Below are 19,149 nucleotides of genomic sequence, written 5' to 3' on the forward strand. Positions count from 1 at the left end.
GGGTGACGTCACGCGCGAGCGGCCGGGCCGACCCGCTCCCCCCCTCCCCTCGGGGTGACGTCACGCGGTCCGCGCGAGCGGCCGGGCCGACCCGCTCCCCCCCTCCCCTCGGGGTGACGTCACATGGTCCGCGCGAGCGGCCGGGCCGGCCCGCGCCCCCCCCTCCCCTCGGGGTGACGTCACGCGGTCCGCGCGAGCGGCCGGGCCGGCCCGCGCCCCCCACCTTCGGGGTGAGGTCACGTGGCCCGCGGCGGGGCCGGCCCGCTCCTCCCCGCCCCGCCCCTCCCCCTCGGGATGACGTCGGCGGCGCGCGCCGGGGCCGCGTGGCGCGCGCGCGGGGGGGGGGGGCGGGGCCTCCGGGTGCGCGGGTCCCCTGGAGCGGCGCGCGGGCTCCTCCCTCCCTCTTTCCTCTCTCCTCCCTCTTTCCTCCCTCTTTCCTCCCTCTTTCCTTCCTCCTCCCTCCTCCCCCCTCCCCCCCCCCGCCCCCGCCCCCGCCCCCGCCGCGGCGTGAGGGGAGGCGGGCGTCGTCGTGGTCGGCGATGGCCCCCATGGGGATCCGGCTGTCCCCGCTCGGGGTGGCGGTGTTCTGCCTGCTGGGCCTGGGGCTGCTGTACCACCTGTACTCGGGCTTCCTGGCGGGCCGCTGGGCGCTGCTGGTGCTGGGGGGGGCGGCGGGGCCCGGGGCGGCGGGGCCCACGGTGGAGCTCCGCCAGCTGCTGGCCGTGGCGGTGGCGGCGGCGGTGCGGGGCGGCGACGAGGTGCGCCGGGTGCGCGACAGCAACGCCCTGCACGAGGAGGCCAAGGGCAAGACCCGCGAGGGCGCCGACGACAAGATGACCCGCGGGGACCTGCTCTCCAACAGAAAGATGTTCTTCCTCCTCAAGACCGCCTTCCCCCGCCTGCAGGTAACGGCGGCGCCCGCCCGGGCTCGGGGCCTCGCCCCCCTCCCCTGGAAAAGGGGGGGTCAACACTGGGCCGCAGCCCGATGACCCTGGCGCTTAGAACAGTGCTCTGCCCAGCATAAGCCCCCAACAGATACCAACGTTATTAGTAGTAGTATTATCGTCTGGGCCTCGGTGACCTCGGCTGGAAAATGGGGACAGTAGGACAGCCCGATGACCCTGGCTCTCCCCCCAGCGCTTAGAACAGTGCTCTGCACAGAGGAAGCCCCGAACAGATACCAACATCATTATTATTACTATTATTGTCAGGGCCTCGGTGACCTCGGCTGGAAAATGGGGACAGTAGGACAGCCCGATGACCCTGGCTCTCCCCCAGCGCTTAGAACAGTGCTCTGCACAGAGGAAGCCCCAAACAGATACCAACATCATTATTATTACTATTATTGTCAGGGCCTCGGTGACCTCGGCTGGAAAATGGGGACAGTAGGACAGCCCGATGACCCTGGCTCTCCCCCCAGCGCTTAGAACATTGCTCTGCACAGAATAAGCCCCCAACAGATGCCAACATTATTAGTATTATTATTGTCAGGGCCTCGGTGACCTCGGCTGGAAAATGGGGACAGTAGGACAGCCCGATGACCCTGGCTCTCCCCCAGCGCTTAGAACAGTGCTCTGCACAGAGGAAGCCCCAAACAGATACCAACATCATTATTATTACTATTATTGTCAGGGCCTCAGTGACCTCGGCTGGAAAATGGGGACAGTAGGACAGCCCGATGACCCTGTCTCTCCCCCAGTGCTTAGAACAGTGCTCTGCACAGAATAAGCCCCGAACAGATACCAACATTATCATTATTATTATTATTACCCTTCGAATCCCACCTCCCCGACCTGTCGGCTGGGTGACCCGGGGCCAGTCACTTCACCTCTCTGGGCCTCAGTTTCTTCATCGGGAAAACGGGGCTGAAGACTGTGATCCCCACCTGGGGATCAGTTCCCTCATCTGTATAATGGGGATTAAGTCTGTGAACCCCACGTGGGACAACCTGATGACTTTATATTCTCCCCTCCACCCACCCCCCCCAGCGCTTAAAACAGTGCTTGGCACATAGTCTAAGGACTTTTTTGGCACGGTTGGATGGCGACAGGGTTGGCTGGTGGCTGGATTGGATTCCTTATAGTCGATTGTTATGACTATATATCTAAAATGGTGGTATTTGTTAAGCACTTATTGTGTGCCAAGCATGTTCTAGGCGCTGGGGGAGATACAAGGTAATCAGGGTATCCCACGTGGGGTTCACGGTCTTCATCCCCATTTGACAGATGAGGGAACTGAGACACAGAGAAGTGAAGTGGCTTGCCCACAGTCACACAGCTAAGTGGCAGAGCCGGGATTAGAACTCACAACCTCTGACTTCCAAGCCCGTGCTGTTGCCACTAAGCCACGCTGCTTCTCTATATCTATAGATATTTACGCACCTCTCCCACACACATGTATGTAATAATGTTGATATTTGTTAAGCGCTTACTACGGGCAGAGCACTGTTCTAAGCGCTGGGGGAGATACAGGGGAATGAGGTTGTCCCACGTGAGGCTCACAGTCTTCATCCCCATTTGACAGATGAGGGAACTGAGGCACAGAGAAGTCAAGTGACTGGTGGGCAGGGATTGTCCCTCTGTATTGCCGGATTGTACTTTCCAAGCCCTCAATCTCTCTCTTGATTGCCGTGTTGTACTTTCCGAGCGCTCAGTACAGTGCTCTGCACTCAGAAAGCGCTCACTAAATACGATTCAATGAATGAACATATGCATATGGGGAACCTCGTGGAGCCGTCATTTAGGTGGAATTGTCCCCATTTAGGTGGAATTGCCCCGGTGTGGTGTGGTCTGCCCCCGAAGGGATCCCCCTCTCGTTTTTTTAAGACCCTCCCTTTCTTTTCCCTTTCCTTGGCCCCTTATTGTAGGTGACCTCTTTTATCTTTAAACCAGAGTGTAGACACACATAATTAGTGAGGGGTTCTCTCCCCCACTCCCTTGCCCATTCTTCCAACCTACTCCCGTCAGAGTACACCAGCACCCTGACATTTTATCTCGTGATATCAGGAGAAATTCATATTCCTCTGAGTTTACGTATTTGAGGGAAGTGGCATTCCTACTGTAACTTCTTCGAGCTAGACTTTTAGTCTGCACCTCTAGAACGTGTGGAGCCTGTTTTTAGAAAATAGAGCTTCATTTCATGGCCATTAAAATAACTTTGGAGAGTTTGCATGGGAGTTTTCATCACCAGAAGCCATACTACAGTGGCAGTCCAGAAGTGATATCAGTACAGACCGAAATTTCCTTCGGAAAAACCAAGAAGGAGATTTTCTGTTAGTCCCAGAGCCGTTTTGTACCTTGAATAAGGATCTCTTCATGATTCCATGGTGTTATCCACTTACTAGGGAATGTTAAAGAGAGCAGTCACCCTGGGTAATGAGCTCGTGCATATCACCTCAACATTTAATCAAAGACAAATATAGCCTTAAAAGCTTCTCTCCTACTTTTTGTTTTTAATTGGATGCATTGAACTCGCCTGTTAAAAAAAAAAAAAAAAAAGACCGAAAGCTGATTTGTGCCTTAGGTATTTAGCTATAATATTTATATTGGGGGAGAATTGGGTCACTAGAGAAGACTTAACAAGGGCCTGCTCAGTGAAAATGGGTGTGTCATACTGAGGTGACTCCCTTCCGTGATGGATTGTTAGATGTCATTAGACGTTAGGTGTTGTCGCCACCCGAGTGGTGAAGTTCTCCCCCAAAAAACAAATTCCACTCTACCTGTCTTATTGAAAAAACTTTATAAATGCATGTGAGTGTTCTTGGAGCAGTTAAGGCCCATTTTTCAAAACTTTGTGGTTTGGTGGGTGGAAGGGCAAACATCACTTGGGGAAGGATAGGTTCTTTTAGTGCCCTTCAGACTTGTCCATTATTTTTATATTGATTGTAGTGATGAGGACTTGATGGCGAACGGAGTCTGTTGTGGTATCTAGATGCTTACTGTGTACCAAGCGCTGTACTAGGGCATGGTTAACTACCACATCATCCCTGCCTCAGTCAGTCTAAAGGCTGAAGAGTAGGCTTTTAATCCCCATATTACAGGTGAGGAAACTGAGGCCCAGAGAAGTTACCTAGCGTGCCCGGGATCACACAGCAGGCAAGTGGGAGAGATGAGATTAGAACCCAGGTCCCCTGACTCCCAGGCCTATGCTCTTTCCACGAGACCGTGCTGTGACTTGAGGATCTAGAACCCTCCCTTCCCTGGCTTACCATCACCTTTTGCATCCCCGTGCCCCTACTATCCGTGTTTACGTCGGGACGTGCGCTTCTGCCGCAAGCTAGTTGGCAGGCGGAGGTGCGGTGCGTTGTGAAACCCATGCAAAAGTTTTTATAAACGCAGGACCTGTTTTTAGCAGAATGCTGAAGCGCAGCCTCAGGGGCCTGACCCAGCCGGTTAGAAGCAGAGCCACTCAGGCCCTTGAGTGAACATTTTTTCAGCCAGGCTTCAGCTGATAGTTGCACACACAAGAGTAAATCCAGATTGGTTTCTAAAGACCTTGAAGATCCTAAAAGTTCTTCAAATGTCAAATTTCTATATATTTGGGGCCCCCCGGGAGTAGATGTCCAGGAAGCCTTCCCAGAGTGAGCTCCCCCTTTCCCTCTGCTCCCCCTCCCCTCCCTTCAGCACTGTGCTTATTTGTATATATTATTAATTTCCCTATTTATTTTGTTAACGAGGTGTATATCTCTTTGATTCCGTTTATCTCGATGATGTTGTCTTTGTTTTGTTCTGTTTCGCTGTGCTGTCTGTCTCCCCCATTTAGACCGTGAGCCCGTCACTGGGCAGAGATGGTCTCTAGCTGGTGCCGAATTGTATCTTTCAGACGCTTAGTACAGTGCTCTGCACATAGTAAGCGCTCAATAAATACTATTGAATGAATGAATGAGATGTTCCAAGAGCGTTAAACATCCGCAGAGTGTTGTGCTGCGGGGAGCCCCTCACAATGTTGTCATTTCGTATCGCCAGGCGTGTGTGTGAGGATACCTGCTAAGCAAGTGTGGTTCTTGTCTGTCCCTCTCCCCCGATTAGACCGTAAGCCCGTCAGAGGGCAGGGACCGTCTCTATCTGTTACCGATTTGTCCATTCCAAGCGCTTAGTACAGTGCTCCGCACATAGTAAGCGCTCAATAAATACTATTGAATGAATGAATGAACATCAGAAGTGGTGGCACCCTCCCCCCCCACCCCCCAACACACACACCCAAATCCAAAAAACTTTCGGCTTGGCCCCTCGAGAGGGCAACAAATCCCTAAATGGAGCAGTGTGGCCTTTGGGGATTAAATGAGGCAGTTGAGTTAGAAAGCACTGGCTCCACTCACCCTATTTGACAAAGCTATCATCAAGCCTGGCCTTGAGGGGAAAAAGTTGCCGTGGAATTATTGCCAAGTTGTCTAACCTGAGCCTGTTTTCTTCCGGTAAACAAATGCATTAGAGAGGAAATAAACTGTTTTAATTGTCTGCCTAAAGTAGTGCTTGAGGTCACATTGCAGTCACGCCTGTGGGGTGCCTGCAGAAAAGGTTAGGGGGATGAGGCAAATGCTCCGTGGGAGGGAATAGTTTATAACAGTTCCCTGGCTGGACTGGGCAGATCCTTTTGTGTTAATCACCGGAAAGAAGACTAAATCCGTAGCGTGGCCTGAGTTCGTGAGGTAGGTTGCCACTTAATATTTTTCTTTGTGCTCTATATATATCCATACCTGTGGCCGTGTGGTGTGTTAAAGTTATTTTTAGACCAAAGTATTTGTTTCTAACTGGTGAGTGGTTTAATCGTTCTTTCCGACTTCCTCGGGGATTTGCTTTTCGTCCTGGTCTTATTTTCTTAGTTCCAAAAATGTAAATTTGGATTCAAGTGGTTGCACTGGGTAACGATTCTTTAGAAACGCTACTGAGGATTCTGTGAACTCTGTTGCTGGGGTGCAGGGTATAATTGGTCAATAGAACGAGGAAGTATTGGCTCAATAAACTTAAACTATGCCCCCCGTCATTGTAGTCTTCTCCTAGTAGCCCTGGGGCTTTTGTTTGAACCCGAGGATGCTCCCTGGAGGAGAAGCTGGGCCTTTCTGACTGCTTTTCTATCAGGGCCTCTTTTTCTCCTGTCCAGCCCCGCCTACTCGTGATTTTGTCACTTTAAAGATTTTGTTGTTCAGATGAACATGAAGTTGAAGATGAGCAGTTCAGTTTAGACATGCTAAGTTTGAGGTGGCCTCCAAAACCCAAGGTGAGAGGTCCAAGAAGCAAGAGAAGATGTGGAATTGATTATCAATCCATCATATTCATTGAGTGCTTACTATGTGCAGAGTGCTGTACCGAGTGCTTGGGAGAATATAGTTCAGAATTAGCAGACACGTTTCCTGCCAGTAACGAGCTCGCAGTCTAGAGATTAGGCGAGAGGACAGGACTGGAGAGAGAGATTGGGGAGTTGTCTACCTAGAGTTGGAAACTGAAGCTGTGTGAGCAGATGAACTGTCCAACGGAGTGGATGAGGAGTGAGAAGATTAGGGGAACCAGAAGAGAGCCTTGGAGGATTCCTGAGGAGCAGCATGGCCCGCCAAAAAGAGCATGGCCATAGGAGTCAGAGGACTGGGTTTCAATCCTGCTCCGCTACTTGCCTGCGCCTTCACTTCTCTGTGACTCAGTTACCTCATCAGTAAATGGGGATGAGTGTGAGCCTTATGTGGGACAGAGACTGAGTCCAACCTGATTAACTTCTGTCTACCCCAGTGCTTAGGACAGTGCTTGGCACATAGCTCTTAACAACTACCATAATTATTATATTGTACTCTCCCTTTCCCAGTGGCTAATTCCCGTGCTCTGGACGCAGTAAGCACTTAACAGTACGATTGATCTACCGAGAGCGAGAGATTGAAGAGAGCAGTGAGGAGTGGGAGAGGATCGTGAGGGGCAGGTGCGCTTTTAGGAGGTGACTGTGGATAGGGTCAGAGGCGCAGCTAGAGGGGAGATTTAGACCAAGGCAGGAGGTGCTTCAGAAGCAGCTGGGAACCTGGGCAGAGACAACAGGGGAGAGTAGAGTCAGAAGGAAGGCTCTTCGTCAGAAGGAAGTGCGCTGTCAGAGGAAGGAAGTGGGCCGTCGGAGGTCGGTACTCCAGGATCCCCGGAGATGACCCGAAGCAGTCCGACTCCTTCCTCCCCAGAGGGCAGCAGGGGGGCAGGGAGGAATTAGGACCCAGTCCTCATGCCTTCCCAGTGTGGCACCTGCTCTGTGCCTTCGCCCAGCGGGGACCCCTGCCCAGACGGGAGGCGGAGTCGGGAACCAAATAATAATAATAATAATGTTGGTATTTGTTAAGCGCTTACTATGTGCAGGGCACTATTCTAAGCGCTGGGGTAGACACAGGGGGATCGGGTTGTCCCACGTGGGGCTCACAGTCTTAATCCCCATTTTACAGATGAGGTAACTGAGGCACAGAGAAGTTAAGTGACTCGCCCACAGTCACACAGCTGACAAGTGGCAGAGCTGGGATTCGAACTCATGACCTCTGACTCCAAAGCCCATGCTCTTTCCACTGAGCCACGCTGCTTCTCTGGTCTCAAATAATGAGACCCCTGTCAGCTCTGTGGTGAGAATATTCCGTACAAGGGACCCGAAGCTTACCAGTCCTCACATCTTTAAGGCCGACTCAGAGTATTCTCTTTTGGCAGACTGACGGAGCCCAAAACATCTCAGGTAACTTGTTTGGAATTTAGGAGTTAGCTCCGGAATATCTTGACTTGTGGCGGGCCTACAGGACAGATGACCCTTTAAGGTAGAAGGGTTTTTCCCATGCCTCCTACTGACTTTAGGTAGTGACAAACTGGACGTCTCAATGTTCTGTTTACTCCAGATGTCACTTTCTCCACATCCTGTCATGCTCATCCTGTAGAAAATTGGGTATTTTTGCTTGGTTTTCAGCTGTTACTGATTAATTATGGTGTTTATCAAATGCTAACTATGGGCAAGCATCGTGTCAAGTGCTGGTGTAGAGCCATTAAATAGTTCAGATAGAATTCTCTGGCCCACAGGGATTCGCAGTCTAATTTTGTTGTTTGAAAAAGTCATGTTAGTGAAAACTAACTAAATTGAGGTTGAGGAGGTCAGAGGGGGTGGTGAAGCAAGGAGGGTCTAGAAGGGTCTTTAGTTAAGACAGGCCCCAGGGCCCTGGGGGTGGGATAACAAGGTTAATGCTGGTTCCCGCATAGCTCCATCGACCCGTTGTGATGATGATAAAGTTTTTTTATTATTATTATTCTAAACAGTGACAATAGTAGTAATTGTATTTTACTCTGGGCAGATACTCTGTATTAAGTGCAGAGTTTAGAGACAAGATAATCAGGCCGGACTGGCTCCCTGACCCACGTGGAGTTCACAGTCTGTTTAGCACCAGTCACCGGGAGAGATGCAAGATAGATTGGACATAGTCCCTGCCCCATGGGGCTCACGGTCTAAGAGGGAGGAAGTCGGGGGGACGTGGATTTTACTTATAGATGAGGAAACTTGAGGACTTGCTCAAGATGACATAGGCAAGCGAGGGAAGCCGTGAAGTCTCCCCACACCCACCCTATCCTCATCCTTCTTCATTTCTTCTTCCCCGTCTACTCTCCCTTCCCCCCGACCTGTCAACTGTCCATGCTGTGGCACGCCTCTCTCTCTGTCTCTCTCTGAATAGCAAAGAACAGCCGGGTTTAGAGAGAGCCTGCTGCTGGCCCTTGTTTTTAGTGAATCTTCCCCAGCCACTCTGACAGCCTTAAAAGATGGATGGAATTTTCTTTGGGGAAAGCAGTTTTGAGTGTTAGGGAAGCTTTCAGAAGTTAGAGGTAGGCGCTCCCTCTTAATTAGGTGGAAGTGTTCCAGCCTGATGGTGGAACTCACAGGATTCCCGGGCCTTTGCAGCAACCCTCTATTATGAGACCATGAAACTTCCAACGTGACAGCACTGTACAACACAAACAAAGAAAAGGCGATCTTCCCTTCACTAGATCAACAAAGCGCAGTCTGCATTTCACTAATGACCCATATAAACTCCCCTAATGAGACCTAGGTTGACAAGATACACCCCAGGAGAGAAATGAGCAGATAAAAACAGCCTTATTAAATCTGCCAGGCAAGAGGACGGCTGTAAGAGTGAGCAATAGCAAACATTACTAATCTAGTATTGGCATTGACTTTAGCTAACGAGGGGGGTGAAAAGCAAAACAAATGACACTAATATCAGAATCCTAACTGAGGAACAAATATTGTTTAGGGTCACTGAGGCGCAGTAGACTCTCGGCGGTGGTTCTGCTCTTCTTCGTCTTGCGCACCCCTAAGCATACAGTCAGAAGATTTTTTTTTCTTTTTATTGTGGAATTGTGGGCAGGGGGAGAAAAATGATTAAAATTGAACTGTAAATCAACAGTAGTTACTGTGCACCCTCTATACTGTAGGGAATTACAAGCAATTATATGCACTAACCCAGCCCTGCCCTTGTGCTAAGGATGTGATTGGAGAGACAGAAGAAGTACAGTAGCCGCCAGTCACCCACTCGAGCATCCAACATGGCAGGGTGATATGTTTAGCCAGATGCTGTGGAGAGGGGAGGGGGCAAGAAATGTGTGAGGTGGGCTCCTGAAGTAACAATAATAATAATAATGGTGGTATTTGTTAAACGCTATGTGCAAAGCACTGTTCTAAGCGCTGGGGGGATACAAGGTGATCAGGTTGTCCCTTATGGGGCTCTCAGTTTTAATCTCCATTTTACAAATGAGGGAACTGAGGCACAGAGAAGTGAAATGACTTGCCCAAAGTCACAGCTGACAAGCGGTGGAGTCGGGATTAGAACCCATGACCGCCGACACCCAAGCCTGGGCTCTTTCCACTGAGCCACGCTGCTTCATAGCAACGGCGGGCCCTTCAGCTGGCCACAGGAGGCTCCCCTGAGATTGATTGATTGGCCCCGCGTGAGGTCATGTGAGGCAGGGATTTTGGGTTCTACCTTTTTTTAATGGTATTTGTGATGTGCTTTTTATGTGCCAGGCACTGTTTTAAGTACGGGGGTAGATACATTACTGGGGTAGATACATGGTAATCAGGTTAGATAGAGCTCTTGTCTCACCTGGGGCTCACAGTCTGAACCCCCATTTTTCAGATGAGGTCACTGAGGCACAGAGAAGTTACTTGCCATAGGTCACACGGGACAAGTGGCGGCGCTGGGATTAGAACCCACATCTTTCAGATTCCCAAGCCCACGCTCTATCCATTAGGCCATGCTGCTTCTCTACCTGATTATCTTGTATTTATCCCAGGCTAAGTACAGTGTTTGGCACATATTAAGCACTTAACAGATATTTTATCATCATCATTATTGTTATCCCCTTTGTAGAGTTGTTAAAAGCAACCCTAGGAAGGGGAGTCCCAAGTGGATGTTGTGGAGTAACTAATCAGTGATTATCTGTTAGGGGCCCAAAGGGAGAAGCCTGTAACTTGTAGGTTGAGTCACTGGGGCCGGGGTCTGTGTTGTGTGCCGTCGCCTTGGCTGACTGGAGGCAGGGTGCTTGGGCTTTTGGTGGTTGGGGAAAAGGGTGAGAAAGAAAGCCCAAACACAGCTAGGAGACAGTGGAAGCAAGATCTAAACCAGATACTTGAAGGGCAGGGGTGGGGGAGAGAGTGGGGCCAGGACCTACTCCCCGTACCTCGATCTCGTCTCTCTTGCCGCTGACCCCTTGCCCACACCCTGCCTCTGCTCTGGAATAATGATAATAATGCTGGTAATCACTTACTATGTTCCAAGCACTGTCCTGAGCCCTGAGGTTTTCAGGTTGGATACGGAGAAGTTAAGTGATTTGCTCGAGGTCACACAACAGACAAGTGGCAGAGCCAGAATTAGAACCTAGATCCTCTGACTCCCAGCACCATGCTTTTTCCACTAGGCTTTTTATCGACTAATTTTATGGGCTTCCACCTCTGTGGTGTGTGAATATACCTGCTCCCCTTTTTCAGAATTGGGATTTTTGTAGTTTATTCATGTAGCTTGAAGGCTCCCGCCTGAAATGAGACTTGGAGGGGATTCTGTCTTTCCCCTCCTCCCAGTAAGAAAAGGGAATAAGGAACTGCCCTTTTTAGGATCAGTTGGAATTCTGTGCCGATTGTACAAGCAGCCTCACATTTGGGTGAGCATCTGCCGTGGCTTGGTGAGTCTGAAGGTGTTTCTGTGCCGTAGTCACATTAGTGGCTTGGCGTTTTAGCTGTATTTGGATCAGACCCCAGTTACCGATGAATCTTCTGTTCATTGAAGTCCTGGTATGAAGTTGTTCTGGAAGCGTAGATGATCGCTATTGTGAGCTGAGATCTTTGGTCATTCCGAACCCATAATAAAGTTTTTAAATCTTTTGAGGATTCTTTCTGAACCTCTTAAATTAGAAGGAAAGTCTGTCTCCCCAATGTGCACACTGCCCTACATATATGTTGGCTTGCGTACATGTGTGCTTTGAGGCATTGGAGACCAGAGCTCTAAGCCTGCGCTCTTCTGTAGCCCAGAGTGGAGTTTAACACTGGCACAAGGATGGAGAGAAGAAACCAAAATCCTTTAGAAATACCATTTTTCCAGTTAGTTGGGTTAGATTCCATGAGCCACAAAAAACCCATCCATAAGGCTATAGAAAAGGCATGAATCCTAAAGTAATCGCACACCTAAATTTCTCACACTAGTTTTTTTTTGTTGTTGTTAAATGGTATTTAAGTTTTTATTATGCCATTCACTGTACTGACCATTGGGATTGATGTGATGGCATAGTATCCCTTGGAGGCTCAAAGTCTTAATCCCCATTTTGCAGGTTAGGTAACTGAAGTACAGAGAAGTTAAGTGCCTTGCCCAGGGTCACGCAGCAGACAAGTGGCAGAGACCCCAGGTCCTTCCGACTCTCAGACCCATGATCTATCCACTCGGCCACGCTGCTTTTCAAGGATGATATTGATTTCAGTCACCCACGCTTGTCTTCTTTACTTACTCTAAATAAATATCAGTGAATAAGTCTTAGCTCCTAAGTAATGAGACCCGGGCAGAAACGATCTTTAATCTTTATGGAACTTCTGAGATGATCATTTAATACATTTTATATTGATCTTTGAGCGTAATAAATTTGAACCTAAGTAAACTGAAAGAGCTGGAAAGAGTGGTCCAAACTGCCAGGTGGTCTTGGGGAAGGTGGAGTTTCCATCCGCCCTTGGTCCCGTGGGGGACGGGACTTGTCTTCTGCGATGGCAAGTTGGAAGGAGGGGGCGGGGGTGGCGTTTCTGCAGTTTCGGAGTCACAGGAGTGGAAAGCGTCAGGGCTGCATGTGTCTGACTTTCGGTCCAGTCTCTGCTGCAGCAGGGGTTGGCACTTCTCTCCCTGGCAGTCGGCAGCTGGAGGCTGGACTCCACTAGCCAGAGAAAGGACTGCTCCACCCCATCAGTTTGCATTTTCTGGAGAATCCTCTGGGACCTCACTTGGCCTGACTCTGGAGCAGGGTTGATATCCTAAAAGGAGGTGACCTGGCCTGGTAGAAGTGTTTTCCCAGTTTGGAATCCCTCTTCCAAGTTCCCCACTGTCGCTGTAGTATGTTTTTCGAGTGGGAGTATTTTCCCAGGTTGTTGTCTATCTTCAGCCCCACGGGGAGTCTGTTAAGGGAACTGGAAATTCTGAACTTTCAAGCTCTAATCGCAGGTCTCACTGACCCCAGCCCTTTGGGCATGAGTAGCTTCCCCATCTATAAAATGACCCTAATGATAGAGTAACCTAGATCGTAGGGCTCATAAGGTTGCATTAGCAATGTTTGTAACGTTTGAACTTGCTAAGCAGCAAGACTAATAAATAGAATCTAGAATTTCATCAGAGTATCTGAAGATCCTTTCATGAAGGCGACCTTCACAGCGTTCCAAAACACACTAGCCCCAGTTGTACGTGCGGAGAAGCCAAGATGGAAACCGCCCAAGTGACAGAGTGTGAATCACTGGTAGTGGGACTGAAAATTTCTCAGTGTTTTACAGACTAGATTTCGTGTGGCCGCAAAGAAATCAACTCCTCTTCGCTCTTGTGTTTCAAACCGTCTAGGAAAGTGCAGTGTTTATCGGAAGTCTTTATAATGTTGTTTTTATTAATCAAAAATGTTGTTGTACATTTTAACCTCGTTCGTTTGGAAAGCAGATGAAGTACCAAGCCCTGTGACGTGCCTCATGCTCTCACTTTGTTTTATCTCTGTAGTCCTGTTCCATATTTCCTTTAAGCTTTTTAATGTTTATATTCTTGACTCCGGGAGTGTCTCCAGCTAAAACTGATGTTTCAGATATACTAGCATAATATTTACTAAGGCAGTTGAAAGCAATGAGCCAAGAGTGGGAAGTCTTGCCCCAGGGGCATGAGTCATTTCACTCTTGAAGATCTGGTAAGAGTTAGGTGGGTCTCCAAGGAACCTAAAGACTCCGCCTCCAACGAGTATGCCACTGAGTCAATCTGAAATTAATTTTTGGAATTTTCACAGGCTTCCTTAGTTTTCTCTGCCTGAATGGTTTTATACTAATCAGTTTTGCGGCGCCCTTGCCAGTTGTTTGTTGCTGAGGGCACTTTGACCGTAAGATCAGCTTGGTTGAGTCCCCAGAGTAGCTAATGAGCCCTTTTCCCCTTGTTCAACTTAAAGTAGGGTTAATTTGAAGTAAATTTTTAGTTTTAAGTACCCCTTAAGCACTTGATATCCACCCCACTCCCAATCCCACAGCATTTATGTACCTCTCCTTATTCTCTCCCGTTTTCCCTATCTACAATCTGTCTCCCCATCTAGCCTGTAAGGTCCTTGTGATTAGGGATCATTTTTACCAACCCTATTGTATTGTACTCTCCCAAGTGTTTAGCACAGTCCTTTGCACCCAGTAAGCCCCCAGTAAACTTTAGTTAATAACATTAAGCGCTTACTGTGTGCAGAGCACTATACTGGGCACTTGAGAGAGTAGAGTACAACAGAGTTGGTAGACACAATCCCTGACCACAGGGAGCGTGAAGACCAGAGCGAGAGACAGACTAAAATAATTGGATGAGAGCAGGGAGAATGTCAAGTGTTTAAAGGATTCAGATCCAACTGCATACGAAGTGCAGAAGGGAGAGGGAGAAGGGGAAATGAGAAGTTAGTAGGGGAAGGCCTCTAGGAGGAGATGGGATTATAAGAAGTTTTTTAAGGTGGGGAGAGTGGTCGTCTGTTGTACAATTACGTGTGGTGTGTTCCAGGCCAGAGGAAGGATGCGGATGAGGGATCGTAATAGATACTTATTGACTGGCTAATTCAACTTTGGTTCAGTAAAAATAAGCTAACTTTCTACATCTGGGCTCTCAATGAATGTGGCTCCGACTAAACCCAAAATTGTATTCTCAGATTTTTAGGAAAAGATTGGGGGCAGATCATTAATGTGTTTATTCCTTAGACACTCAGAAAGGCTTTTCTTTTGGGACACTTTGGGTACATGGTAAGAAAAGAAAATGAAGGAGGATTCTATAGTTGCCCATAGGTGTGTTAATAATCTTGCTTTTTGGAAAGGAAAAAAAACACATTTCCATTCTTTCTGGAATAGAATTCAGACGGTAAAGTTGTGAAAATCAGTTGTAGTGATCTTAGTTCATTAAACTCAGTCAATGGTATTTGAGTGTTTGGTGTGTTCAGAGCACTATACTAAGTGTCTGGGAGAGTATAATATAGCAGGCATATTCCCTGGCCACAGCGAGCTTACAGCCTAGTCTCCTTGCTGAAATCTGAACTTGCTGAAAGTCTCCAGTGAGTTCTCTCTCCACTAGAAAATGAAGTTAGCTTCTTGCACTTATCTTCCTCAGCCTTTTGCCCCTACATTTAATCTCGTGTAATGATTTTAGCATGAGAACCACATCAACATAATTACAGATGTGTAGTGTATCCTCTGTGACAGGAACAGCAGAGCTTCCGATTAGGAACAGCCGGTTTCCTGATCCCCTTCACCAAATACCAACTGCTTTTCTGTGGGCGAGCTGGTACCATTTATAGTAATGTGCAATTATGGCATTTATTAAGGGCCTACTGTGTGCCAAACACTGTCCTCAGTGCTGACAAGATAATCCAATCAAGCAGATGATTTCTTTGTAGTTTATTCAGTACGATGCTTCGGCCGATACGTTGGCTTATTTTTAGCAACGGTACTTTGAAATGTATTGATCAGTTATTTCCGAGTTTAGAATAAAGCCTGCCTGCACTTTAAGTGCATATTTTTGTGCAGTTAATATCCACTGAAATACTTTGATGTGATTCTTTTAAAGACCCAGATCGTAGTAGGAGTCTTATGCTCCTGTGGGCAGGAATTGATCATATACAGTACTTCACTGTAGCGTTCTCACCCAACAACTTGGTGTAGTGCTCTGCACCCAGTAAAAGTTCAATAAATGCCCTTGATTGAATGTGAAGATGTTTGCTGCTGGTACAGCCCTGCCTCACTGATGATTCGTTACAGGTTGGTCTGATTTCAGTACTGCATCAGCTAAAATGGTCTTCCAGTGCCAAAACCCTTGTGCTGAGTGGCCTGCACCCCGATTCGCACAGAGGAAATAGTGTTCGGAATCAGGCCCGTGGTCCAGTATTCTGTCTCCCTACAGTGGCACCAGAGGACTCTGAGTAGAACACGGCATCCTTAAGGGATGCCAGGTTTTAATTTTGAACACCAGGACATTAGGAAAACCATTGGCCAGGGAAGAGGGAAATGCAGGCACCCGCAGGACTTGGGGCAGAGCCGTCCACGGGGCTGGGGTCAGACCAGGAAAATTTTGCTAATTCCTGGCCCAGAGCCCTTGTTCCTAGATGGGTCGAATTGGGCCCACAGGTGCCCGTTCCTGGGCCAGGGCCAAGCAAGGAAGGCCCAATGTTTCCGTTCCTCAGCTAGGATCCGGCTTTGAGCCAGCACCAGACCCATCATACTCTCTGTTTGGCACCTTTTCATCCATCCTCATAGGAAGGGGTACACCAAACTCTTGCTGGTTTTCCCCCTCCAGTTATGTATACATTGTGGGTGGATTGTTCTTGAATTCATTAGATCCCTTCTTGAGCCTAAAGGTGTTTTTGACTCCACATTTCCTAGCAAATCCCCTTACCCAAACCCATCCAGTGTGAAGAAAGCATTGCTTTTCGTTGGCCCAGAGCTAACCACCTTCATGAAGAACGGTTCCGAGACCAGTACTTTATCCACACCCTTGGGAGCTAATGTCTTTGCAACCGGGGCACATAGAGCCCCTTAGGAGTTTACAGTCTTGGGGAGTGGTATCCATCCCTCAGATCGGTTTGTTGGGGGTGGGGCCTATCCTCTCCGCTGGTTCTGGCACCTTCCATAAAATATGGGAACCTGAACCTAATGTAGTATTATTATCTAGGCATCTAGCTTTATATTTGCAAAATCCTGTGCCTTGCTTGTTTCTTAATAATAATAATGATGATTCCCTGTATCCAATAACGTGCCTGATGGCGTCCAGCACTGTTGGCTTCCCTGGCTGTTGTCTATACTATTACACTCTTGACTGTTAATTTTAAGGAGTGGTCACCAAGATTTCAGGGTCTTTTCGGGGTCATGACTGATAGCCCAGAGCCTGTCACCATATGTTTGGAGTTGTTTTTCCTTGGATTCAACATTCATTCATTCATTGAGCGCTTACTGTGTGCAGAGCACTGTACTAAGCGCTTGGAAAGTACGATCCAGCAGAGAGACCGTCCCTGCCCACAACGGGTTTAGAAGCTCATCGCTCAGCTTTTTGGCCAGTCGCTCACCTTTATGAGATCAGCCCCCACTTTATCCTTGTCACAGTGGCATTCCACCCCTCAGAAGGTAGAGTTTGCCTGGGGGTGTGTTGGTTTGTGAGCTCTGACTTTTTTAAGGCATTTTATGAATCAGCTTAATGATCAGCGATCGGCAGTGACCGCAGTGTGTCTGCACCTTCGGTGAGCTCTCGTGGTTAGAGTGGCAGTTACAAAACCATTTGGGAAAGTTTTGTGAAGCCTTATTGACTCAGAGCAAAGTGTTCCTTTAGGGAGTGAAGGCATCACTATCACTTAATCGTGCAGAGAGGTCTGAATAGTACTAGATTCCAGTGTAAGTCTCGGTGTGAAGGAAAATACAGTGGGAGACTGACCTGAGAAGACGAGATCACTAACACCTAGTTTTTCTTGTCTACGTCCTTTCTGCGAAAGTGGACTTGTCGAGTAGTTAGTTACAGTTGGAGCAGAGAACAGATGTCCGTGGTTTTTTCAGCTGAACAAAACAGTAGATGACTCACCTGTGCTTCCTATGGCCTGATCGGATAAGAAAGAATAATAACTTGGCTTTTAGTAAATGCTCATTGGGTGCTCAGCACTAGGACACGTAGAAAATAATCAGCAAGGGGACCATCCCTGGCCCACGTGGCGGGGGGGCTCAGTCGTAGATATAGGGTGTGCAGGTGACTTAGCTCTAATAATAATAATGTTGGTATTTGTTAAGCGCTTATTATGTGCAGAGCACTGTTCTAAGCGCTGGGGTAGACACAGGGGAATCAGGTTGTCCCACGTGGGGCTCACCGTCTTAATCCCCATTTTACAGATGAGGTAACTGAGGCACAGAGAAGTGAAGTGACTTGCCCACAGTCACACAGCTGACAAGAGGCCGAGCGGGGATTCGAACCCATGACCTCTGACTCCAAAGCCCTTGCTCTTTCCACTGAGCCACGCTGCTTCTCCACTTGTCAGCGGTGTGACTGTGGGCAAGTCACTTAACTTCTCTGTGCCTCAGTTACCTCATCTGTTAAATGGGGATTAAGACAGTGAGCCTCACATGGGACAACCTGATTACCCTGTATCTACCCCAGCGCTTAGAACAGTGCTCTGCACATAGTAAGCCCTTAACAAATACCAACATTATTATTATTTTACAGATGTGGCCACAGAAGCACAGAGAGGTGAAGTGACTCACTTGCAGTCACTCAGCAGTCTATGGGCAGAGCTGGGATTAGAACCTGGGTCGCCTCACTCGCAAACTCAGGCTCTTTCCACTAGGCCACACTGAAATCAGGCACTTCATTGAAATGAGAAACAATACTGAGATTCAAGTAATCTGATAGAACTTTATCCGTCATCAGGATAGCAAGATGCCCCAGTGTTGTCATGTTTCTTTGGTACCAGCGGGAGGGTCATCTTTGAAGTAATGGCGCCCCAAATTGGAGTCATTGCACTCAGTGCGTGTTCAATAATCAAGCATTGCTACTTGAATGCTCCAGAGAGTGCAGTATAGAAAGTAGTAATAATAATAATTATGTTATTCAGTATTTACTGTGTGCCAAGCACTGTTCTAAGTGTTGGAGTAGATACAAAGTAATTGGGTTGGCCACAGTCCCTGTCCCATATGGGGCCCACCTTCTTAATCCCCGTTTTACAGATGAGGTAACTGAGGCACAGAGAAGTTGTGACTTGCCCAAGGTTATGCAGCAGACAGGTGGCAGAGCTGAGATTACAACCCTCGTCCTCTGGCTCTTAAGGCTGTGCTCTTGCTACTAGGGCGAGCTGCTTCCATCAATCAGTGAATCAGTCATATTTATCGAGCACTTACTGTGTGCAGAGCACTGTACTAAGTGCTCGGGCGAGTACAATATAACAATATAGCAGGCACATTCCCTGCCCACAACGATCTTACAGTCTAGACAAGGTCCCAACCCTCAAGGAGTTTTCGATCTGGGGGGAGGGGGTGGGGAGGGACACAGATATTATATATAAATGATTGGCAGAGGAACCAAGAGTAGAGTATAAAGATAAGGGAGGAGAAGCAAGATAGGAGCATAAAGATAAGAACATAAGTGGCCTGGGGCTACTCCTATTAAAGGAGCCCTGCAGAATCACTCTGAAGGACTCCCCCACTGTCTGAGATCTCCTACACTGGAATTCAGCAAGCAGACAGAATTGGGTCTGTGTGTGAGTGTGTGTGTATGTAAGGTTTATTTGGGGACACCAGCTCCAGGAAGCTGTATATTTCCCCACCCCAAGAAAGCTAACCACCTTGCAAGACAGCAAGCAAGCAACCACACACACACACTCTCTCTCACTTACTCACTACCTCCCACCCTCCAGGAGTTTATCCTTAGTCCTCTTCAGTGCCCCAAGCTGGTTCCCTCTACTTCCA

General features: G+C 48.4%; 1 protein-coding gene across 1 annotated transcript in view; it reads left to right on the top strand.

Moving 5' to 3' along the window:
• The first annotated feature begins 363 nt into the window (after positions 1 to 363).
• Positions 364 to 19,149, top strand: part of BPNT2 (3'(2'), 5'-bisphosphate nucleotidase 2) — a 32,367-nt gene continuing 13,581 nt past the window's right edge. Inside the window, exon 1 of the mRNA XM_029068950.2 lies at positions 364 to 905. Within this exon, the coding sequence (XP_028924783.1) occupies positions 540 to 905 (366 nt within the window). The 5' untranslated portion in view covers positions 364 to 539. The remainder of the gene's footprint in view (positions 906 to 19,149) is intronic.

The sequence above is a fragment of the Ornithorhynchus anatinus genome, chromosome 7 (assembly GCF_004115215.2).
Source record: "Ornithorhynchus anatinus isolate Pmale09 chromosome 7, mOrnAna1.pri.v4, whole genome shotgun sequence".
In the NCBI taxonomy this organism is placed as follows: Eukaryota; Metazoa; Chordata; class Mammalia; order Monotremata; family Ornithorhynchidae; genus Ornithorhynchus; species Ornithorhynchus anatinus.